This window comes from Cannabis sativa, chromosome 3, assembly GCF_029168945.1.
Source record: "Cannabis sativa cultivar Pink pepper isolate KNU-18-1 chromosome 3, ASM2916894v1, whole genome shotgun sequence".
In the NCBI taxonomy this organism is placed as follows: Eukaryota; Viridiplantae; Streptophyta; class Magnoliopsida; order Rosales; family Cannabaceae; genus Cannabis; species Cannabis sativa.
Genome location: NC_083603.1, coordinates 22594555 through 22621485, shown reverse-complemented (window position 1 = coordinate 22621485; position 26931 = coordinate 22594555). Strand labels below are relative to the sequence as shown.

Here is a 26931-nt window from a genome sequence, read left to right as displayed (position 1 = left end):
GTAAAGAAATACTTGAGACTTTTATGGTCGGTATAGATTTCACACCTTTCTCCGTAAAGGTAATGCCGCCAAATCTTCAATGCAAAAACCACCGCGGCCAACTCTAAATCATGAGTCGGGTATCGCTGTTCGTAATCCTTTAACTGACGGGAGGCATAAGCGATAACCCGATCGGCTTGCATCAGCACACACCCCAGACCCTGTCTGGATGCATCGCAATAAACTACGAACTTCTCGTTGTCCGAAGGCAAAGCTAGTACTGGAGCGGTAATCAACCTCTGTTTCAGCTCCTGAAAGCTAGCTTCGCACTTGTCTGACCAGACAAACCGCTGATTCTTCTTTGTTAGTTCGGTTAAGGGCATAAAAATTTTTGAGAACCCTTCCACGAACCTACGGTAATACCCAGCTAAACCCAAGAAACTTCTAATCTCTGTCACTATCTTCAGTCTCGGCCAATCCCTGACGGATTCGATCTTCTCGGGATCCACCTTGATCCCATCTTTGCTCACAATATGCCCTAAGAAGGACACCTGAGATAGCCAAAATTTGCATTTCTTGAACTTGGCATAAAGTTTGTGTTCCCGAAGCCGTTGCAAAACCATCTGAAGATGTAACTCATGCTCATCTTCTGACTGAGAGTACACAAGGATGTCGTCGATAAACACAATCACACAGATATCGAGGAAATCCTTGAATACTCTATTCATCAAATCCATAAACGCTACAGGAGCATTGGTTAGTCCAAACGACATAACCAGGAATTCATAATGTCCATACCTAGTTCGGAAAGCTATCTTTAGAATGTCCTCCTCTCGGATTTTCAACTTATGATAACCCGAGCGAAGGTCAATCTTGGAAAAGACCGTCTTCCCCTGAAGCTGATCGAACAAATCATCGATCCTAGGTAATGGATATTTATTCTTCACTGTCAGCTTGTTCAATTCTCTGTAATCGATGCACATCCTCATAGTTCCATCTTTCTTCTTGACGAATAAAACCGGGGCTCCCCAGGGTGACACACTGGGCCGAATAAACCCGATGTCAAGCAACCCCTGGAGCTGAATCTTTAACTCCTTAAGTTCAGCTTGAGCCATTCTATATGGATCCTTGGAAACCGGTTCCACCCCTGGTGCCAAATCTATCACGAAGTCAATCTCCCGCTGAGGTGGTAACCCTGGAAGTTCTTCGGGAAAAACATCTAAAAATTCCCGAACCACCTTGATGTCCTCTGGCCGAATGGTATCTGGCCGAGTGGTGTCCACTACCACGGCCAGAAACCCTAAACAACCGCCATGCAATAATTCTCTAGCTGACATGGCCGAAATCACCGGGATCCGAGATCCCCAAACTGAACCAACAAACACAAAAGGTTCTTCACTTTCCGGTTGGAAGATCACCATCTTCCGTTTGCAATCAATACTCGCCGAATATTTGGATAGGAAATCCATTCCTAAAATAATATCGAACTCTACTAAGCTCATCTCTATCAAGTCAGCACTTAACTCTCTACCATCTATTCTGATCGGCATAGACCTAATCCACCTTTTGGAGATAACCAACTCTCCGCCAGGTAATAGGGTTCCAAACCCTGATTCATATCTATCATACGGTCTATCCAATTTACTAAAGACTCTGGATGCCACATAAGAATGTGTAGCCCCAGAATCAAACAAAACTGAGTAAAGCGAGTTATTAACAGAAAGCTGACCTGTTACAACTGATGGGCTGACATCTGCATCAGCCTGAGTGATGGCGAACACCCTAGCTGGAGTGGGTATCGCCGGAGCCCCCGGTGCCTCTGATCGGAGCTGGGGACAATCCCTCTTGAAGTGTCCGGGCATGCCACAGTGAAAGCATCCCTGACCTTTGCACTCACCCCGATGGTGCCTTTTGCAGCTGGGGCACTCGGGATAGGAGAACCGGGTCTCTGCACCACTAGAACGACTACCTCTATTTTGGTTCCCCCGGAACCTCTTGTTCTGACTCGAGCCACCGGATGCAGTGGATGCTCTCCTCTTCTGGTCCATGGCCGAACCACTACTCCCCCTGCTAAAGCCTGATGCAGGAGGGGTAGGAGCCCCGCCACACGCCGGAGTACTAGCTGACTCCGACATACACCCAACTTCGCCCTCAGCTCGCAGTGCCTTCTCCACCATCTCAGCGTAGGTGGTCTTGTCGTCAGTGGTGATCATCAAGTCATGTTTAATCTTCGCATTCAACCCGTCCAGGTATTTCTCTTTCTTGCTGAAGTCGGTTGGCACTATTCCCGAGGCTAACCTCGCCAACCGGTCGAACTGAGTAGTATACTCTGTCATGCTCATATTCTCTCGCTGGGTCAGGTGGGTGAACTCTTTCCTCTTGGCGCTTCTGACCGCCTCGTTATAATATTTGGCGTTGAAGAGTTCCTGGAACCTTTCCCAGGTCATGGTAGTAACGTCATGGATCTGAGACACCATGTCCCACCAGACAAGAGCGTCTTCCTAGAACTGGAAAGTGGCACACACCACTCTGTCATTACCGGTGACACCCATAAAGTTCAGAATTTTGGTGATTACTGTTAGCCGCTGTTCGGCTTTCATTACATCTGGACCTCCCAGAAAGACTAGAGGTGCTTGCTTCCGGAACTGTTCATACAAAGGTTCCATTCTGTTGGCCGCCACAACTATTTCGGCCTGAGCAGCAGGGGCGGGTGCCACTGGAACTACTGGCACAGGCACTGCAGGAGCCCCCTGCTGCCTCAATCTCTGTATCTCGAGGTCTTGCTCTTCTATCCTGGCTTGCATTTCAGCAAACCTAACCTCCCAATTCTGGGCTCCCTGGTCGGCTTGGGGATCCTGGGCAGCCTGTGGCGGGTTCTCAACACCCCGACCACGAGCCCTGCCCCGGGGACCTCTACCTCGGCCCCTAGCTTGCGGGGGAAACTGAGCTCCCTGACCTTGATTCGACCCTACCGAATTGCCCTGAATCCTGGTAGTCCGCCTGGCGTCCATCTAGTCGGAACCGCCTGCAAAACCAAGAGTTGGCATATCAGGTCGTGTTCAAGGAGAGCTTACTAATGCCGCTTAATTTGGAAATTAAAAACGAAACATGCGCCTATTCTACTATCAGGCTACTAACATGCTTCCTATTAGGCTTTTCTTATTCATAAAATAAATAAATAAACTACTAAAGCAATAAAGGCTTACTTAACCGTGGAACGAGCTAACTGCTGATGATGATTGTACATGTCGTGACGATCTTCGGAAGACAACCTGGCGGCTCTGATACCAAATTGTAACACCCTAACTAGCATAGGCGTATTACGTGATTTTTAAACATGCTGTGCAGCTTGTTGCTAATCAACGAGGTTTATGGAAAACGTGATTAATTAAAATTTTTGCTTTTTAATTAAACTTGTAAAATATTTATACAAAAGACTCAGGATCTCGATTACAAAACCATTTACAAAAGTTTATTGTCTATACAAAATATTTGTCGCCTAGCGACTAATTACAAAAATAGCCTCGCTGTCCCGATGATCGTACGCTCCAGGCCTAACCGCCCCGACATGTACAATCTTCATAGGCTCGTTCACGGTCCATCAGCCCTAGCCTTGCCTTTACCTACACATAAACATAGCACTATGAGTCAATAGACTCAGTAAGAAAAGCATAATAATACCCATACATAAATCCCGGTCATGGTCAGACGCCCATACCCCTGACCATAACCCTAACTGCCGTGTCCAACACGATACTGAGTCCCCCTAACTGCCGTGTCCAACACGGTACTGAGTTCTGAACGTTCATAGGGACGATACTATTGACAAGTAACAACCTAATCGGTCGAACCGGTCATACTCCGGCTGCTGGTCATACTCCAACCTGTACCGACGTGTTACAGTATTAGCCTAATCGGTCGAACCGGTCATACTCCGGCTGCTGGTCATACTCCAGCCTGTACCGACGTGATACGTCAAATAGTACGGAACCTCCAACCTAAGTATCAGCCTAATCGGTCGAACCGGTCATACTCCGGCTGCTGGTCATACTCCAGCCTGTACCGACGTGACACAGTCGGATGGTTCAAAGCCAACATACATATCTAATGTAATCTAACAGGCTTCCTACATGCACGCTAAACATGTAATCTACATATGCATACTGTTATACTAATCTTACCTGGATTCCGAATTCAGGTGTCTTTGATCAACCCGATTTGGAACTATCTGCGCGGCGGATTACAGGCTCCTAAACCATAAAAATCACAACACTATAAGTAATACGCTAAATCACTTCCCGAGGACTTAAACTAGGAACTAAAAGTTTCCCTATGGATAAAAAACATGGCAATGCCCCAAATAACATAAAATCGAGGAAAACTAGGGTTCTTGAAATTTCCCCAACCGGTAGACCGGTTGCCCAACTGGAATTCTGGTTCTCGGAATTTTCGAAACCCATCCGGAATTCCGAATGCACAACCGGAATTCCGGTTCCTCGCAGACAGAATTTCAAAAATTCACACAATGCTCAAATCTAATCCAAACAACCTCAAACCTTCCAGACCTGTTCTATAGGACCCAAATAACATTTCTAAGGCAACAAACTCACCCAGATTGTACAGAAACAAAAAGTGCCATGAGAGCTCCAAGCTTTGAGTTTCAAACTCAAACTTGACTAAAGCTCACTTACAACCCTCAAAACTAGATTGAAACCACATAATCATGCATAAAAACACTGCAGAAAACAAACTCTAACTCATGCAATAATCACAGCAATAGATTTCGAATTTCACTTTGAAAACTAAACTTTAAGCTAAAAACTTTCAATCTTGAAACCAACACAATTATCATGCATACACTAGCTCTAATCTACTTAAAACTACAAGATTAAACCTCTGAAAACATCACATAAACACAGCAACAACAACAACATAATATCAAGCATGCAACTATCAAACTTTTCTTACAACTCAAGAAAACACAAAGAAAAGTTACTAGAGATCAAACCTTGACTTGGATTACACAAAGAGTTGCTGAAAATCACAAGAATCAAACAAGAACACCCAGCCCTAGCAGCTCCTAGACTTGGCCGAAAAGAGAGAGAGAGAGAGCTTTGAAATTTTTCTATTTTTTTCTAAGTTTTGAAAAGAAAATGAAATTTAAGGCACTTAACACATTTTACTTCAGCCAAAAAGAATCATTAAATAACATATATTTTCCAATTTATTAAGTCACAAAAGACAAACTAACAATGGGGCAAAATGACCATTTTGCCCCTTCACACTAAAATCACATAAATAACACTAAAGGGGTATTTTTGGGAAAATCTAAATTCCCGGCCATTCCCGACATTCCCAATGTCTAATAATCCGTCCCACACTACTAACATACTAAGTTGTGATTTTACTGAGCCAAACACCGAGTTCCATGTTACCGGGCACCGGAAATGCAAAATTATGAAAACTACTAACTGACATAAAATGCATCTCAGAATTCAACAATAACAGTATAAATAATTATTTAAATAGCTATAAATAATTTCATAATTAAACGTGATTAACTGCTAATTTCCAAATTAAACTAAGCGGTCTTTACAGTCAGCATACCAGTCGGGATCATGAGCAAACTCTTGAATTATGGGAGAGCTATAGGTGAGGGGATCTTCTTCGTCAAGTTCTGTTAGATATGCATGAGAGTCACCAGGTTTCGGAGTGACAAAAGACTTGTCAAACCTGTAATGACACACAGCAGCTGTGTGCCCTATTTTGAAGCAGACTTGATAGAGAAGTATGAAGGGTGCGATTCCTCGACCAAGATACCTTCCTGTGGGTCGATTGGGTTGGCCTCCATATCCACGACCATTATAACCAGTAGATCGTGAGTGAGGCATTTCGAATCCAAATCTTGATGAATTTGTAGAGAGATTGGCAGTTGGTTTGGAGGAAGGATCACTGACAGTGTAATGTCGTTCAAGACGACTTTCATGAGTCAAGAGAAGGGATTGTATGGATTCGAAGGAGAGATTGTCCACCAAGCTTGTGACATGGACAACAACTGGATATACTCAGGGCCTAGGCCATTAAGAAGATGCATGATCAAATCACTTTCCTCCATGGGATGTCCAACTGTGGATAAAGAATCTGCAAGAACCTTAACTTTGTCATAGTAATCAGAAATGGAGAGATTACCTTTCTGAATTGTAGAAAGTTGTGATTTGATCTGTAATAATCTTGCTTTGGGCTGAGAGGCAAAGCGTTGCTCCAATGCTTTCCATGCTGAAAATGAAGTGTTGTAATGAGCCAGGGAGCCAAGAACCGTTTTAGACATGGAAGAGCGTAGCCAACTAAGAAGAAGTTGGTCTTTTCGTTGCCAGGCCAGAAACTCAGGGTTGACGGCACCATTAACGAGTTGAGTTGGTGGAGGAATTCCAGTGAGAAGAATATCATCAAATCCGTGACCAATCATTGTAGGAATTACTTACGATTTCCATGCCAAGAAGTTAGATCTGTTAAGTCTGACAGTAAGAGATGAATTCAGGGAGTTCTGAAAGGGATTCCAGGTCTGAGTAGGAGCAGTTGGAGGTGGTGGTGGTGGCCATTGAGGCTGAGAAGAGGTGCGAGGTGGGTTGTCGATGATTGAAGGATCCATTAATGACTTTCGTCGATGGCTTCCTGATACCATGTGAACTTATCAATACAAGTATTTAGTCAATGAATACAAAGAACTCATAAGCTTGTAAAAGTTATAAGCTTAAGAGTTGAAACCTTTATTTATAGAGATAGTTTTACAAAGAAACCAAAAGACAGAGGACTTGTCAACTAATAAACAATTGACAGTTATAACAGAAGACTAACTGAATTTATTTAACTGTATCAATATGGCTTGTTGTGGTGGCACATCCACTCTCATAGTCATTACTCTTTTTGGATGATAGATAGTGCAGCAGAGACGGCTCACACACACTCTATGGTTTGGGACCCAAACCAAGCCCCACACCTTCTGCTTCCTCTGTCCACAACCCTATCGCGGACGATCCTATTGATCATCATGCCTCGAAAACATAACTTTTTATTATTGTTTTTCTTTTTTTTTTCTCTAACCTTTTGTTACTAATTATCGTTTAATCATAACATATACAATATCCAATTAATCTCATAAAGGCAACTCACTTTTTTCTTCAAGCATAGGAAACTAGCATATAATTGATTAACGGTTTTTTAATAAATTTTAATAAAATAAAATAAATGAGACACTATATTATATTGAAGAGATATTACACCTCCCTATAGTATGAGGCAGCATGGGTACCTTCTCTTTCTCTTAAATCTACAACCTACTCTACACGTATACATACTCTAAAGCTACCATTTTGATTTATATTACTGTTGCTTAGTACATATTTTTGGTATCACACTATTATTGATGTGATGTAGTTAAGTATCAAATCTTACATAAATTAAAATAATAAATTTTAGAAAATATTACAAATCAATGGTAAAATATCACTTAAAAAATATACTGCCCAATAGCAATACAATATTTATTTATACATAATTGGAGTTTGAGCTTTAAAAGTTATTTTCTCACAAACCTCAAGAAAATAAGAGAGAGAAATTTCTCAAAGCACTACTGTCATTTACAGCGATCATTCATATAAGACTATGAGTACTTCTCTGTCTCTCTCTCTGAGATAGAAAGATAATAATTAAAGAAGAAGAAGAAAAAGAAAAGAAAAGAAAAAAAAAGGGTGGTGGCCCATCCAAATCTACTATGGCTGACCAACTATGAAGATATATATGAAGGAAAAGAAAAGAAATAAAAAATACATTCACTTGAGAGTGAAGAAAATATTTATATATAAGTAGATTATTCTCTGTCTTTGGTCTTCAAACACAGTTTTTGGTTTTTTCATATTTACAAAACCCGAAACAAAACAAGCTGAAAACAAAAAAACACTTAGCCAGATCTCTCTCTCCACCACCCAAGGAGGTTATTAAGTATATTATTTAGACTCAAGATCCCTTTATTCAAGTTTGAACTTTCATTCGTTCTCCTTTTCTTTTTTTTTTTTCATCTCTGTCGTTTTGCCTTAGAGTCGTTTGGGATATACATGGGTTTTGTAGATATATATGTGTGTAGTATATATATATACTTATAAACACACATACTACACACATATATACTAAAGACTTATTATAACTCTATATGTCGAGAGCTTTATAGAGCTTTGTTTTGTTTATACTCTTGTAGCTAGTACTACGTATCATATAAAACTCTTTATTATTAGATGCATATTATGGCTCGTAGTACTGGAAGCTTTTCTTCCAATATGAATGGCTGGTTTGGCACTACTACTGCTCATCTTCTTCATCATGATAATCAAAAACCTAACCCTACTACTACTGCTGCTGCTGCTACCAAAAAGAAGAGAAATCTCCCAGGAACACCAGGCAAATTATTTATATATTTATGTTAATAATTTTTACTAATTATACATGTGTAAATTGTACTAAGTATATATACATTAATTACAGATCCAGATGCGGAGGTTGTTGCTTTATCTCCAAAAACACTTATGGCTACAAACAGATTCGTATGTGAAATATGCAACAAAGGGTTCCAGAGAGACCAGAACTTGCAGCTTCACAGAAGAGGTCACAACCTTCCATGGAAGCTTAGGCAAAGGACTAACAAAGATCAGCTGAAGAAGAAGGTGTATATATGCCCTGAAAAGAGTTGTGTCCACCATGACCCTGGTCGAGCCTTGGGTGACCTCACCGGAATCAAGAAGCACTTTAGTCGAAAACACGGTGAGAAGAAGTGGAAGTGTGATAAGTGTTCTAAAAAATATGCAGTTCAATCTGACTGGAAAGCTCATTCCAAGACTTGTGGTACTAGAGAATACAAATGTGATTGTGGAACCCTCTTTTCCAGGTACCTATATATATATATATATATATATATAAACATATAGAATTCCCCCACGATCTCTTTTATAATAATTCTCAGTATCATTTGAAAATATAGCATTGCATTGATGTTTTATAAACATATAAATGATCATAGCTGTTTTTGCGAAATAACATTATTAATTATATAGACATATATATATATATATATTTATAAAGTATTTCTTCTGATGATGTATACCAGGAAAGATAGCTTCATTACACATAGAGCGTTTTGTGATGCCCTAGCAGAAGAGAGTGCTAGGCTTACTTCGGTTGTATCCAGCAATCTCAGCTTCGGTAATCGTAATAATAATGTTGATGATCATACTAATGCTATTACTACTAGTAGTCCTAGTTCAAGTACTACCACTATGGTTAATATGGACCATATATTACATGGACTCGGTATTATGAGTGGTACTACAAGTACTAGTCATGGTTTTCAGCTTCAACAAGATCACTTCAATCATCATCTCAGCAAGTCAAGATTATCACATTGGCTTAACCAAGCAAATAATTCATCGCATAATAGTAATAACATTAATAATAATGACAATAATCCTATGGATTATGTCTATAATAGAAGTAGTAGTGTGCAAGAACTGGTCATAGGATCAACTACTAGTAGTACTACTCTCTTTGGCTCTTGTTCTTCTTCAATGTCAAGTTTGGTAGGATTAAAAGAAGAAGCAAATCGAGTGCTTAACAACTCTTCATCATTATCATCATCGAAGCATGTTATTGCTCCAATGTCAGCCACAGCTCTTCTCCAAAAAGCCGCTCAAATGGGCTCAACTAGATCATCAAGCAACCCCTCATTTAGTACTACTAATATTACTACTACCACTAGCTCATCATCAACAGGTGTAATGATGATCATGAACCCCTCTTCTTCTTCAGCTACTAATAGTCATGTCAATGTGGCCACAACCATGGCTCATCATGGATATTTAGACGGTTCAAACTTGATGAGATCATTAGGAAGTAACATTTCATTGTCATCATCAAATATTAAAGGCATCGAAAATGGTGGTCTGACTAGGGATTTTCTAGGATCGGGATCAGGGGTAGTAATGGCCCAAAGGAAACTCTTGTCACATAATTCCTGTGGTTCATCAGCTATGGGATTGAGCCAATTCAGTGGCAACCACTGATCGATGGTATACTGTTTATATGTGATGATGATGGTTTTTGTTGATATGTACATGTGAACTCAGTGGGGTGCGAAGATCAATATATCATGAAGAAATGAAATGGAAAATGTGACCATCTCAGGCTGCAGAAGCAGGAGGCCGGGGCCACCCAAAGAGAAAACATTTGAATATGTCAGAAGTGACGGAACGAAGAGTGAACTACGAGTCAATTATATACATTTATGTCTATCATTAATATTTATTCATTATTTGTCTTCCTTTGTTTTATCCTTCGTGTTGTTTAGTCTTTTGTCTTTGAATCACTTATCCTTTTCCTCTATAGAATTTTTCTTTTCGCGCTTTCTTCATTAAGCACAGAAAACTACATCACGATAACGATAACGTGACAGGTAATGCCTATATATAGTTGACCGTATGTCAAAGTTATTTTTGAGCTACTAAATAAGTAAATTATTGATAAAAATAAAACCATATATTTTTATTGGTGTTATAATTAAGGAAGAGGTTTCAATGGTTACATTTTTATTGTAACCATCATGGTTACATTTTTTTAAGCCATTGGATTACTATTAAATGGTTGTGATTAATTTGGAAATTAAATAAAAATAAATAATAAATAACTTGTAACCTGAAAGTAACCTAATCATTTATTTCCTTATAAAACTTTAATTAAGAGTAATTATATTTTAAAATTAAATTAATTATAATTATTAATTAATTTTTTGCAATTTATTACTATATAAGGATCTTTTAGCAATTTATTTTTTTATACTTAAATTATTTAAAATTTTATAGCAAAACTTTTTATAATTTAAAATTATACACATGTAATTTCATAATTTAAATTTTATTATACTTGTAATCTTAATTTTAAATTATTACACTTAATTATTTAATTTTTTTATTTAAATATTTAAAAAAGTAAAAAATGATATAAGTTGAAGGATATTTTAGAGAAAAAGTGACTGCACTTTTTATCAATTGATTAGCTTGAGGTCTCATACTTAGTTCATATAATTGTAACAAAATAATTAAATATCATTTAAAAATAATTAATTATTTGAAAATTTATTATAAGAAGAGAATTTTAATTTGTGTCAAAAGAAGTTTAATTTTTGTAAAAAAAAAATAAATTTTATTGTAAATATTATAATTAAATGGCTTAATTATTAAAATAATTCACGTAATGATTTAAATATAAATATTAATTGCTAAAAGAGGTCTTGTTAAATATTTAATTAATTATTTTAAGAAAATAGTTAATTATAATTAAATAATTCTAAAAAAGGAATGTCTATTTAATTAATTATTTTAAGAAAATAGTTAATTATAATTAATTAAATCTAAAAAAAGAAAGTCTACCTATTAGTAACCTGCTATTACAGGTTAAAGAAAAATGTAACCATATAGGCACAATAAAAATGTAACCATTGAATAGTCACCATATAATCAATCAATATCAATAAATAAAGGAAAGCACAAAAGATCTTAGGTGGCATCTTATAATTCTCTCTTTCTATTTTTCTAATTTTGTGAGGCTTTCTTATGGTTGGTGAAGAATTGTTTGTTTAAATATTTTTACTACATTAATAGTGAAACTTTTTGTATTCTTCAATTAATTAAAGATAAATTGTATTCTTTTGTATATTTATGAGACTTTTTATTATCACAAAACTTTTCAACTTTCTTTCACAAAAAAATGAAAAAAAAAAAAAACTCTTTCAACTTTCTTACTATAATATATCCGACTCAAACTATCCTATATATACTACAATATATATCTTAGAACTTTAAGCATTTTTACTATAGAAAAATTATCATCTTGGAATTGGGAAGAAGTCAAATTGTAAGTATATTTATGAATAATATCAAAGTATGAAATTTTTATTTTTAATTATTATAACTGGATGTTTTATATAAAATTTTTGTGCACATCCTGATTATTATATATTGAAATTTTTACATGAAAAATCCTTTTTACACACTTTATTACATAATTACCCTCACACGCTTATTACTACATTTATACTTACAAACTTATTTTTATTACACATTTACCACTTACTCATCATTCCATCCATCATCAATCAAATCCTACTCTCTTCCCTCTCTTTTTTTATTTTCTATCAATCAATCTATCATTTCACTCTCTTTTTTTCTTCTTTTCTTTTTATTTTTAATTTTATTTCAGTTTTTAATTTTTTATTTTTAATTTTATTTTCAGTTTTTTAATAATCATATTTTGTATGAACTTTGTTGGACACTGTTCCTTACGCGTCAAGCCATATCAAAATAATGTCAAATGTAATTAAAAGTAGTTGAGAGCACTAACCCTCATCAATGGTTGAAATCATTTGTACCTCAGAACATGTTTTAATTTGATGTACCTCTATTCGCTAGCTCTTCTCTTACCTGTAGTTATTTATTTCTTTTTAAAAAAATAATTAAAATAATATAATGCCTTAGTAGTTTTTTTTTTCATAAAAATAAGTTACATACTTTTTTCACAAAACATTGTGCACGTCCTTTGATAGTAAGCCATTGAGGATTATCATATAGCTGCATTAGCCAAAAAAAAGAAAATAAAAAGCAACATACACACATGTCATTCGAAAAGTAAGTATATATATATAAATATATATCCACACAGGAGAAACTTTTCTCTCTACATATATTTAAATTTATTTATATATACCTGAAAGAGATCGTGATTGCGACAGTATGATAGAAGAGAGAATGCAGAGAAGCTCATAATAATGTCTGAATGGCAACACCATATCGAACAAACCATTGGAATCTATAATATGAAATAATCATATATAATTAAATATTGTTAATGTCAAATTAGTAAATATGTACAAATAGAGTTGAGTAATTAGTAAAGTGATCTCACAAGAAATGCTTTCATAAACAAGTCAGAGTAACCATGAGACTTAATGAACTCTCCTAACGATAAAACGATAATGCAACTATAAGGCAACTATTTGCACTTGCATACAGTTGTTTTGTAGTTTTATTATAGTTTTGCTACTTGCATATGTTATTTCACTATAAAATTAATATGCAACTATTTGCACAAAACTTACTATGTATAACTACTATTTCTTAGTCCCCATCAAATTAAATTCTTGCATAATATATAAACTATCATAAAACGATAATGCAACTATAAGGCAACTATTTGCACTTGCATACAGTTGTTTTGTAGTTTTGTTATAGTTTTGCTACTTGCATATGTTATTTCACTATAAAATTAATATGCAACTATTTGCACAAAACTTACTATGTATAACTACTATTTCTTAGTCCCCATCAAATTAAATTCTTGCATAATATATAAACTATCATAAAACGATAATGCAACTATAAGGCAACCAAAACAAAAAATAAATCAAAATGCAACTTTATATAACGTAGATGTATTATTCATGAGGTTTTTTTTTAAATTTTTCACATCATACATTGTTTTGGATTTAGTGGGAGCTCCAGATCTGTTTGTTACAGATCTACATTTCATGAATATAGATTTCGATATTAGGGGGAGTTATTTTGATCGAATAAAATAGAAAACAAATGTGTAATTTCAGTTTCTTCACAGTTTTTTTGATTTTTTTTTCGTCATTTTCAGTTTAGATCATTGCAGGTATTCTTTTCCAGTTGATTTTGCCAGAATTAATAGTTGTATTTTTCTCGTTTTGGTTTCATTTTGGTTGTTTTGCGGTTTTGAAACGAGCGCGTATTTTCATCTTCATGGTTCGCTCCGTGCATACCGAAGGCTTAGTGCATGTGGTATTTTTGTAAATATTTGTATGTGGACTGTATAAATGTTTAATGGGCCGGCCCAAAGTATTTTTGTAATTTTTTTTCCTTTTTTGTATTTTTTTGTTTTTTTCCCTTATATATTTATTATGAAAATAATATATTAAGACAATAACATAACATTATACATGTTTGTCAATTAAATATATGAAGAGAATCGCTTTATATATATATGATATAAATTTTAAAGCAATATTTGAGTACGCAATCACAATGTAGATCTCTATGCATGAGGAAATTAATAGTGACACGAAGAGTTTGTAAATTTTCAGTTGAAAAGAAGACTAGACTTAATTTTTGCTAAGATATATATATATATATATATATATATAATTTTTTTTCCTTTTTAAGTTTCAATTCCTTAATTATTTTTGGTCCTTTTTGTTACCTTTTTATCAATTTTGAAGAGTTTTTTTTTTTATCTCTTTCAAGATTATATACATTGTAAATATATATATATATATATTATTGTACTATTTATATGGAGAATGATAAATATACATACCATCCTTATATTTTATTGAAATCACTCGCAACAATAATTTTCTCATGCACAATATATTATGCTATTCCTTTCATAATTTTGGGCACCAAGTTTTTTTTTGTAACTAAATAAACAAATATAGCATGGTCCTCACAAAAGTATCAAATAAAAAAATAAAATAATAAATAAATTACGCTCTATCATTAACAATTAAGATTTCTAAATTTTTATTTAGATATAAATATAAGTAAGTACACTTTAAAAACTTTGAGCGCTGGAAAGTCATGATTTTTTTTTTTTTTCATTTGCAGATAATCTATAAATATTTATCAGCATTGCATTTTTTTTAACAAGAATTAAATGTATTAAATATTTAGCGTTTTTAGAATTAAAATTATATTAAAAATTGGGTCAAAATTGTTAGTGTTAGGAAATAAAAGTTTCAGCGCTAGAAGAAGAAAAATTTAGAACTAGGGTTAAAATTACTTGACTAAATTTGAACTTATAGAATCAAAAGATTATTTGGCTAAAATTATTTGTTTTTATGAAATTAGGGTCATATGTTCTATTTTACAGTATACATTATTTAAAATTGTCATTGTACTGTCACAAATCGCGCGAAGCGCGGATTTGTTTTCTAGTTTAATATATTTGAGATCCAATACTTACTCTAAACTTATAAGAAATGCATATATGCATGTGTCCCTACTTAAAAGCCTGCTGCAATAATATTCTAATAAAAAAGTATTAATGTAACTCATATAGTTTAGTTAGATTATTATAATGACCGGCCTAGCGATCAATATATGAAAATATGATCAGTCAAAAAAAAAAATAAAAAAATTGGCCAAACATCAAGATGATTAATACGTACATTGTGCGGATCCTATTCCTACTTATTATTTTGATATATAAGATTGTAATTAAATAATTCTAATTGTTTTAAACTTTATATCTTATATAGAATAATAAAAGGATTATTTGAAATATTATTTAAGCTATTGTTGTATTTCTTACTTGATGGAATTCCAATTGGTTCAGTCGATCTGAAAAGCTGGCGGGGTGAGGTAAAAGAAGTATTGAGAAAAATTAGGCTATTGTAGATATCATACTAACAATCTCATTTTTTTACTATTTATTTTTTCTCTGTATGTAGGTCTTTTATCCTGAATGAGTTTTCACAGTGTCAGTGAGTGTTCTTTATTTTCTTATCTACTACTTAATTAATATATTTAGATTTTATTAAAGAGAAAAAAAATCTATCATTTCACCTTATATTCTGCATACGTATATGGTTAATTTTCACATATTCTAACTGAAATTAAAATATATAGAACTGGGATATACAGCACCAATTTTGATAAAATTCGTTCCCAACATTATTCTAAGTGATACCGTAAGGGAGAAATTAACCAATGTCAGAAAACGAGTCTATATCATTGGTTATTATAAAATAACCGACAATATAAGGTGGTCATGTTGAAAATCTAGCATATATGGTGTCGGTTATTAGCTAATAACTGACGTCGTCGTGATTTATAACGTCAGTTATTAGCTAATAATCGACGCCTTATAGTTACTAAATCTACCACTGATTTTCATATAAAATCTATATATTTTCACATATTTAATTTTTTTTTTATTTTTATTAATTTATTTAAATTAAATATCAATTTCATATAACTAAATGTATATATATATTATTCTAAGTAAATATATTACACAAATATTTTAAAATTAATTAAAGTGTTTACAAGTTATTTAATTAAACATAATGACTAAAATAAAAGAAAAAAATCTTATACAATTATTTTGTACATCAGCATCGTGAATCACTGTAAGCAATTGTGTTATCCACTCTCACTATAATGTAACATTTTCCCCAAAATGTAAAAATAAGTAAATATTTTTATTAGTATATATATGTAACGTCCTAAATAATTAGGCACACAACCCAATATACTTAAGAAACCCTAATCCCCTAAATGGGATTACTAACAAAAGGGTGTGGAATTTAAACTTTAATAACAATAGGAATAAAAACAAACTTGTAATACTTTAAACTTTATAATCCAAAAGTTACAAAAGCTGGGATATCCCAAAAATATTTATAAAACATTATTACAAGTCCTTTTCTTTCAGCTGACCTAAGCGACAAAACAGAGTCTCAAAAGCACATCACTGGTAGACCCCAACCCGCTTGGTCTAGTGTGGCCCGAACATGTACATTCTTCGTTCAGCTCCCATACTCATGGCTGATCAGAAACAACTTTACCCTTTCCTGCACAGTAGAGCACCCGTGCGCCAAGCCCAGCAAGACAGTATAAAATAATGATAAACATATTTATCACACTATATAATCAGTAATGCCATTCACATATGCCTGTATGACACAGACCTGCATGTTACGCTCACATGCCTATTTATGTCTACGTAGCGTAGACCTACGTCACTACAAGAAATGTCACTTTTGCCACCACATTTTTGTGCTGGCAAAAGTTAGTACTGCGCTGGTAAAATAGAATTTACCCATGATGTGTTGGCAAAAGGGGGTTGGCAAATCAATGTTGGTATTAGAATTTTTGCCAGCATAAAATGAAAAGCGCTGGCAAAACAGACTTTTCCCAACGCGTAAATGTGCTGGTAAAAGTTAGATTTTAGCCACTACAAATCTACGCTGGTAAAACTTTGATCTCTTTGCCAGCGTAGTTTGCGAAATGTGCTGGTAAAAGTGACATTTCTTGTAGTGCGTGTTGCGCTCACACGTCTAATTACAATAAGGCCTTAGAACGATTCCTCTCGGTTCTAATTACCGAGTCCAACCTGGTTATGCATTGAACACATAACCCTAAATCTTACATATTCATATTCTCATATATATATATATATCATGGCATAGCATTCATACAACATATATCACTAGGGTAATAACCCTAGGCAATTAAATCGCTCATGTTAGGGTAATAACCCTAATCCTGATTACTGACTACTAACATATATCATTTCCAATATAAGTGCCACCATGCATCACTCTACGTGCTAACTACTGTCTTACTAGATGTCCCGCAATAGTAGAGACTCTAAATCCCTGGGTGCTCCTGACCAGGTGTCGGTAATCCTAGTCACAATAACAGAATTTACACAAATAGGGTTAATCTCTAAATCCACTTCTAAAAAAATATAAAATTAGCATTCAAATTACAGATAATCACATAGAGCTCAAAAAGAGCTTTCCAACGATATAAAGAACGTCCCAAACGGAGTCCTGAGTCAAAAGTTATGGCAAAAATAAAAACTCAAAAAAATTAATAAACTGCCATTATCATGGTCGCGACCAGACCTATGATAGTCGCGACCACTGGGTTTAAAAACCCAAAAACCAGCTTGTTTGGCTTTGCAATTTAAAAACTGTTTTCACTTTTTAAAAACTAAAAATAGTTTTTTAAAACTAATTGACAGTGTTTGGCTGAAATTTTTAAAAATCATTTTTAAAAACTGGATTAAAAAAAACAAAAAACTGAAAAACATCAAAATGATGTTCTCTGAATTTTTAAAAACTCAGCAGAAATTCTCAAACGAAAAAAAAGAGAACGAGTTCTCTGAATGTAATCTCTCTATCCTACAGTGTAATCAGGTATCTTCTTCTTCTTCCTAGAAAGTATTTACAACTCTTCTCATCTTCATCATCATCATCATCATCATCATCATCATCATCATCATCATCATCATCATCATCATCATCTTCTTCTTCTTCTTCTTTATCTTCATTTTCTTCTTCTTCTGTGTCCTAGAAATGGCCTTTTGATTTTTCTGTTTTATTTTTCTGATTTACTTTAATTAGGTTTTGAATTGCAATGGGCTTACTCCAGATTTGAGTTCTGAAGAGAAGACAAGGTGACAAATAAGGTTAGTTCAGTTTGAACAATACTTTTTGATTCATTGTCTTATGGATTTTTTGGGTTTCAATACAGAGCAATACTTTTAGAACACGACCCTTATCAACCCCTTCTTACAATTTTTTCTTGCTTAGCATTAAATTGATTTATGATTTATTTATTGCTTAATTTTGGGTTCTACACTCTGAGAATAGTTTGTCTGATCTTTGAAAAATTAGCTGTTTTTGTTTGTGAATAGAATTTGATCACCTAAGGTTTCTAACTTCCCTTTCTGAATAGTTAAAATAAACTTTGGGAAATGAGTGTGTTTATTGAAAGAATGTGCAGTTAGAAGACTCCATGTGCTTATAGCAAGAGGGCCGTCCCTTTTTGAGTACCATCTTAGTTGTTCTAAACTACTAGGAAAATAGCACAAGAAATGAAAAGAAAAGTCCCTAACGTTGGTCATTTGATTTTCTTTAATTATTATGCTATATATTCCTTTATTTTAGCATTGTACTACTGACAAGAAAATATATCATTTCAATTATATTGGTCCATCTCTGTCTAGTATGAAGTTTTGTCTTAAACCTGTTAGTAAATTTCTTTGACCAACAAAGCTAACAGGTGAAGTAGGATGGTATTGGTTGCCTTATAAAACATGACACTGAACTTGCAAAAGCATACGAATCATGATTATTGATTTGTATAGAATAATTATAAAGTTCAAACCAAATATTTCAAAGCCCCCTTTAATGCCTTCTTTATCTCCTCAGTGAGGCCGAGAGACACACTAGTGATTATTTACTGTAGTTAGACATTCACAATATATGCAGGAAACTGCATGTAGGTTTAACTATGCATAAATATTAGTGGGCCATAGTTAATTATATATTGACTTTGGGAGAAGACTATTCTAAAACCAGTTGTTTTGTTTTTTTTTTTTTAAAAACAAATATAATACAATAAAAACTATAACAAACTTCTCATTGTCGAAGGCAATCAAAGAAGAACAACCTCAAAACCTCAATAATAGATTATGTTCTAGTTGCATCTGGCTGTATCCTTCTCGAGTCTGCAATTTGTTCTATTTACTGTTTAGTCCACTTATGCAGAGAAACTTATTATGTTTTAATTAGTTTTTTTAATTGTTGATTACAACTATCATGGTCTATTTTTAGCTCAGTATATCTTTGATTAGTAGAGCTAATCACTGGATTGTATTCAGTTTCTCTAATTGGATTTTCTCACTATCTTTTCTTTTCTGGTATTTTTGCCTTTTGTTTACAAGAGAGGGCATGGCTTTAAAATTGATTATGATTTCAGTGATGATTCCAAAATACTCTTTTTGTTTGCAGCAAGTGCAGTTGAGATTTTTAGATTATGTGATAGGGGGTTATGTAGAATTATTGTTATAACTTAGAATTTAGACTTACATACACAGGAAGATAATTTTTGCTATGGCATATTGCTAGATTTGAAATATGACAACTGAGAACATAGATGATGATACATGTTTGTGGGGACCAACTATGGAGAAAATGTTTATTGATATCATGGTTGATGAAGTGAATAAGGGAAATATGACACGTGGTCAGTTTAGCTCAAAGACATGGGCAAGAATTCTTGAGGATTTGCAAAGTATAAGTAAGCGAAAGTATGTAATGAAACAAGTTAAGCAAAAGTTTCATAGGTTACGCACCAGGTATCACGAGTTTTCTGAATTGTCGAAACAAACTGGATTTAGATGGAGTCGTGAGAAAGATATTGTGATTGCTCCTGAAGAAGTATGGCAGAATTATATAAGGGTAAGAACTAATTAAGTTTATTATTTAAAAGAGTTAGTCTTTAATCAAATAAAGTGATAAGTTAGTTCCTTTTCTTTGTTTAGGCACATCCAAGGGCAGCACAATATCGAAAGAAAGGATGTGATCATTTTAGATTGTTGGAACTAATTTTTAGTAAATCAACTGCGACTGGTTTACACCATCGTTTTCCTGTGTCAGGTCCACCCAATACTGATGATGAAAGGGAGATGGAAAATGATTTAGATCATGTAGACATACAAGATATTGATGATAATGATAGTGCTAGTTGTATAGGCTCTCATCTTGTTGATTATATTTTTAAACGTTCAGCAAAAAATTCAACATCAACAAGTGCAGAGCGAGTGAAAAGACAAAGATCACAACAAATGAGTGATGCAATTGTTGCATGGACCGAGGTAGCTAAAGTAAGAGCTGAGGCTACTTTAGCTACAGCCGAAAAATACAAGAGTAAAAGAGAAGTAGGAGGAAGTGAAAAAGATGAATTTTCTCTCACAAAATGCATGCAGATCCTTGAAGGAATTGAAGGAGTTGATGATGATGTTTACATGAAAGCTGTCGAGAAATTCAAAGATTCGGATTGGAGGGAGATTTTTATTAATATGTCTACTGCTAGAAAGAGGGCTTGGCTAGATAGGCTTTGATATTATATAGTTTGTTATGCTAAGATGATTATTGATACTTATTTCTCTCTCTCTCTCTCTCTCTCTCTCTCTCTCTCTCTCTCTCTCTCTTTTTTTATATTATTATAGTTTTTTATGCTATGATGATGCTAACTGGTACCTATTTCTTTATTTGAACACCGGATGACTTTGTTATTGATTTCAAACATTATTTATCTTTTCTATATATCTTTTTGGTTATGTTTTTTTTCTAAGTTAATTTTTTGCATGCTAATATGATTTTCAGGACTAAGAATAATCAAATGGATGATTCTAGTTCTAGTTCATCTTCTACAGATAGCGATTTCGATGACCTTTTAGATTTTTTGATGCTATACCTTCTAAGTGATTATAATGAGAAGTTTATTGAGAAAATCCCTCAACGAACATCTGTTTTAAGTGGAGAGGATTTTGTGAAACAATTATTAGGTGGTCATGAGAGAACATGTTGCAAATTGTTACGAATGGATAAGAATGTATTTGTTGAGCTTTGTACTTGTTTAAAACAAAAAGAATACATTAAGGACACCCGAGAGGTTAAAGTTGAAGAGTCAGTTGCTATTTTTCTTATGATTGTTGGTCAAAATATGAAAATGAGACTTATAGCAGATCGATTTCAAAATTCACTTGAAACCATTGATAAGCATTTTCGTCTAACATTGAAGGCAATATGTAAATTAGGACAAGATATCATTCGTCCAACTCAGTCTCCATTACCTTCTCGTATTGTCAATTCCTCGAAATACTATCCATGGTTTCAGGTATTTAACTACATCTAGTGTAAGATAAATAATACTTTCACACATTATTAGAGTGTATTTTTTTATTAACTTTTATCTATTTTTTTAATCAGAATTGTATAGGTGCAATTGATGGAACACAAGTGAGTGCATGTGTCCCTGCAGATAAGCAAGTCAGTTACAAAGGTCGAAAAAATGTAGTAACACAAAATGTTTTATGTGCTTGTAACTTCAACATGTTCTTTACTTTTGTATCTGCTTGTTGGGAGGGCACTGAAAATGATTCCAGGGTGTTTATAGATGCAATTACTGTTGGATATATTTTACCAGGATCTAGATTTACTAACAAGTATGTTTCATTAACATCCTAATATGAATTCTAAAACAATGAAATAAACACATATAAAGTTTAGGAAACCTTACATTGAGTGCAGCGGAATATAATGACTCCTTCCGTTCAGATATTTAGCCCTTGATTCCTTTCTGTAGCAGAGCATTATCAATATCTGAACATGGATCTCTTTCTCTCCTTCCTTTGATGCTGATTCTCCTTCTTGTTGGATGGTTTTCCACAGTCTTACACACTATGATTGAGATACCACTTGATGTGTGTGGGCACTCACTCATTCACTCAAGGATTTCAAAATTTAGAGAAGAAAAGAAGAGAGAAGGTGGCGGCTAGAAAAATTTCTGTGAAGGAATGAGAAGTATCATCTTTTTCCTGAAGCCATCACTACCTATTTATAGGTAACCACCTAGGTTTAAGTTAGAATTATTTGGCATTAAAATAATGAAAAAATAAATGATAAATCCCTATAAGTGTGGCCGGCCATGGGCCTTGGATAATGGGCCTCACTTATGCAATTTTACTGTTTTATCATTTTTGCATCTCATTTTCTCAAAAACGCCAATTTTCAAATTCAACCATTTAAATGCCAATTCTAATTATTTAATAACTAAAAATTAATTATCAAATAATATTGTCATTTAATATATTTATTAATTAGACATATAAAGTCTCTTAATTAATAAATCAACCTAGAATCTCTTTTCTTTACAATTTCGCCCTTGCTTAGTGAAAATTCACAAAGTAGACATAGTCTAACTTTAGAATTATAATTGATTAATCAAAATCAATTAACTGAGTCTTACAAGAAGTATGGTCTCAACTAGTATGGGGACCATGGGTCTATATATCCGAGCTTCCAATAAGTAGATCAAGAATTTATATCTTAAATTCACTGACTTATTAATTCTTCGTTGAATCCACGCATAGAACTTAGAATTGCACTCTCAGTATATAGAACGCTCTATATGTTCCACGATATAGACACGTCATTAGTTATCCATTGTTATAACCCTAATGTGATCAAGGATCCTCTATATAGATGATTTACACTGTAAAGGGATTAAATTCCCGTAACACCCTACAATGTATTTTATCCTTAAAACACTTAACCCTGTATAAATGATATTTCAGCTAAGTGAAATGAGATCTCCACCATTTATTTTCGCTTGGTTAAGCTCGAAGGAAATCATCCTTTACTTTCTATTCGCCAGATAGAAGCTATAGATTCCATATTTATGTTAGCGCTCCCACTCAATTGCACTACCGTGTTCCTAAAATGTACGTATCACCCTGACCCAAAAGTAGGCTTAACTAACAAATCAAAGAACACGAATAACACTCTTGAGATTGAACCTAATCATATCAGGATTAAGATCATTTGATCTAGGATCAACATGTGATATTGAATTGAATAGATATTACGGTAAATTCTAATATATCTAATCAAAGTTCAATATCGGTCCCTTCCGATGTATACTCCATACATCCGATGCTGGTAAACTTTGCCAATGTCCTGGAAAGGACATAACACTTATACAAGGTGTAAGAATACCTATCGCTGATTATACCATGTCAGTCTAAATCCAGTGTTCTGACAAATCAGGGAATAAACTTTCGAACATATAATTAAGATTATATTCCATTGTGTTGACAACAATATAATCATTAACAAATTGATATGTTCTGGACTTAAATAGAAGTTATACATTATGTACATATAATCATGAAATAAATCATGTGAACCATGCAACATTAAATGTTATTTCTGATCTATATTAATAAGTAAATCTGATTATATTGAAATGAGTTTTATTTAGGGCATAAAACTCAACAATTACAACACCTGAATATAAGTTTCCACTGCCTAAAGAAGGTATTTGTAACCAAAATTGAATTATTATTTTATTATTTAGTGATGGTGCTTATAGAAAATGAATTCTTTTGTAGGTGAATATCATGTTTTGGATTCTGGATTTCCATGTACAAAAGGTTTTCTCCCACCATATCGTGGTGAAAGATACCATTTGCAAGAATACAATAGTGGACGTAATGGACCGCGTGGCATGAAAGAACTATTCAATTATAGACATTCTTCACTTAGAAATGTCATTGAACAGTGCTTTGGTGTGCTGAAAGCTCGTTTTCCTATATTAAAGATGATGCCACCTTACAAATTGAGTCGACAAACTTTAATAGTAATTGCTTGTTGTACACTTCATAATTTTATTCGACAATGCACCCAATATGATCATATGTTTAGAGAATGGGAAGAAAAAGAACTTGAGAGTGAAGACAACAAAGAAGGATGGGAAACCAGTGTGTCAAGATATGAAGTTAATTTGTCTGATGAATCTGCTGCAGTAATGGCACGTGTTCGAGATCGTATTGCTCAAACTATGTGGACGGCTTATAATAATAGAAATTAGTCAATTATATTTTAATGTTTGATGATACATTCAAGATTAAATTTATTTTTATAAGGATATATTCTAGACTAATGGTTATTTTATATCTATTTTAGATTAAAAAATTCTTTAAGAATTTCATAATTATTTTTAAGTATTATAATATTATATTTACTTATTATTTAAATTTTTTTCTTAAATAAATTAGATATTAATATGTTTTTGAATTAAATTAAAATTTGTAATATTTATTTTTTTAAAAAAAAAACAACACAACACTAAAAAAAAATAATAACAGTCATCTTTTTTTTTGTTTATATTTTTTTTAATAAAGTAATTTTTAAAAACTTGTTGTTTTTACTATCCAAACATGTTTTCAATTTTTGTTGTTTAAAAAATGTTGTTAAAAAATATTAGCCAAACACCATTTAGTTTTTAAAATGACAAAAAACTGTTTTCTGTTTTCACTTTTAAAAACTGTTTTTTGAAAACTAAAAACTGAAAACACAGCCAAACAGCCTCATAGTTTTCAGCCACGAAAATTATGCCCAAAACACATCCAAACCCAAACCAAAACTTAGAACCATCACATACGTTTTCAATCATTAAACTCAGAGTTTAAAACACCATTTCATGCATTAAACATCAACAACAAACTCTCAAAATTCAGATTGCACAATACCCAAATCAAGCTTCAAACAAACAAAATTCAAGCTCATGAACTTGAGCTTTAAATCCTTCAACCCCAAACATTTTCCAATAGCATAACACCCAATAAAACATGAATTCTACCCTCTTAAATTCCCTGAAATCACAGCCAAAACCCAACAAAAACAATCCAACAACAAAGCCAAGCAATCACACTCAAACTCTATTAAGATTAACACTCATACAACCAAGAACATCAACATACAACATAAGTTCAACTACAATTAATTTCATGCTTTTCAACCTTAAATTCAGTAAGGATTCTAGATTAAAATCAATAGAAACACTACCTCAAATATAGCAAGAGCTTCTTTAAATTCCAAGCTCCAAAGATAGCAAGATTCAAGCAAATTCTCTCCAAATTAAAGTTGAAAATGAAGAGGGTTAGAGAGAGAGAGAGAGAGGGTTCAGGTTTTCGGAAAAACACAGCCAAAAAATTCAATATTTATCTTCCCCAAATTCATTTTAACAAAAATAAATCAAAGGTTCAAAAAGACCATTTTGCCCCTAGGGTTAATAAAGCATGCATACACACACAAGGGTGTTTAAGTCAATTCATGCTCACTTAAACTCTAATAAATTTCTGATTATTCTCACTAATAATTAAAATTTCAATAATTAAATCCCAATTGTATTTCGGGCTTGAACCCCGTTTGGCCCGAAATACCCGGTAGTGATAATACTGCGCCAACCTGTCAGAACACACCTAAAAAAGACAACACATGCATACTATATAATAATATAGTTCCATAAGCACGTTAATAAATTCATTTCACTGTTTTACCCTTCTCGGGTCAAAATTACTAAAATGCCCCTAGGGGTCTTAACATATCATAATTCATATAAATTCACGTATAATAAATTATATAATAATATAATTTCTCAATAATACATAATTATCTAATTAGGGTTTTGCTAATCCAATCCTAATTCTAGGGTATTACAATTACCCCCTCGTTATAGAAATTTCGTCTCGAAATTTACCTGAACAACTCTGGATATTTCTGCTGCATATCCGTCTCGAGTTCCCAGGTTGCTTCTTCCACCTTACTATTCCTCCATAATACTTTTATCAGTACAATCATCTTGTTTCTCAAGACTTTCTCTCTTCTATCAAGTATCTATACCAGTTGTTCCTCATAAGATAAATTCGGCTGAAGTTCCAGTGCTTCATAACTCAGAATATGGGACGAGTCTGAGACATACTTCCGAAGCATTGAAACATGGAACACATCATGTGCAGCTCTTAGCGCTAGGGGCATAGCCAACCTGTACGCTACTTCCCCTATCCTCTCAAGGATTTTAAAAGGTCCAATGAACCTCGGGCTAAGCTTTCCTTTCTTACCAAAGCATTTAATGCCTTTCATCAGAGATATTTGGAGAAATACCATGTCCCCAATCTAAAAATCTATATCCCGACGCTTTGGATCAGCATAACTCTTCTGTCTACTCTGAGCCGCGAGTATTTGCGCTCTAATCTTGTCAACTGCTTCACTCGTTCTCTAAACAGCCTGAGGACCCAAGAACTTTCTTCACCTACTTCATCCCAATGAACAGGTGATCTACATTTTCTTCCATACAAAAGGTCATAAAGGGCCATCCCAATTGTTTCCTGATAGCTGTTGTTATAAGAGAACTCGATCAGGGGTAAGTACTTTACCCATGATCCTTCAAAGTCAAGCACACATGCCCGTAGCATGTCTTCTAAGATTTAAAAAGTCCTCTCAGATCGCCCATCCGTCTCAGGATGAAATGTAGTGGTTAACTTTAACTGAGTACCCATAGCTCGATGCAGACTCTCCCAGAATCTCGATGTAAACTTTGGATCTCTATCTGAAATAATGGACTTTGGGACACCATGAAGACGAAAAATTTCTCTGACATATAACTTGGCATACTGGTCAATGGAGAAATTCGTGTGAATAGGTAAAAAGTGCGCTGACTTTGTAAACCTGTCCACTATGACCTACACAGAGTC

The 26931-nt window shown here is 33.9% G+C and overlaps 2 protein-coding genes across 2 annotated transcripts; both read left to right on the top strand.

The window, feature by feature from the left end:
* Positions 1–7791: 7791 nt before the first annotated feature.
* On the top strand, positions 7792–10425 carry LOC115709006 (zinc finger protein BALDIBIS). The gene is made up of 3 exons (XM_030637026.2): positions 7792–8430; positions 8515–8914; positions 9134–10425. The coding sequence occupies exons 1-3, from the start codon at positions 8268–8270 to the stop codon at positions 10083–10085; spliced, it is 1515 nt and encodes a 504-aa protein (XP_030492886.2). The 5' UTR covers positions 7792–8267; the 3' UTR covers positions 10086–10425.
* Positions 10426–23677: 13252 nt separating this feature from the next.
* LOC133035443 (uncharacterized) lies at positions 23678–24295 on the top strand. The gene is made up of 2 exons (XM_061111302.1): positions 23678–23713; positions 23788–24295. Exon 2 carries the CDS (start codon positions 23904–23906, stop codon positions 24264–24266), a length of 363 nt encoding a protein of 120 aa, XP_060967285.1. The 5' UTR covers positions 23678–23713; positions 23788–23903; the 3' UTR covers positions 24267–24295.
* Positions 24296–26931: the final 2636 nt, after the last annotated feature.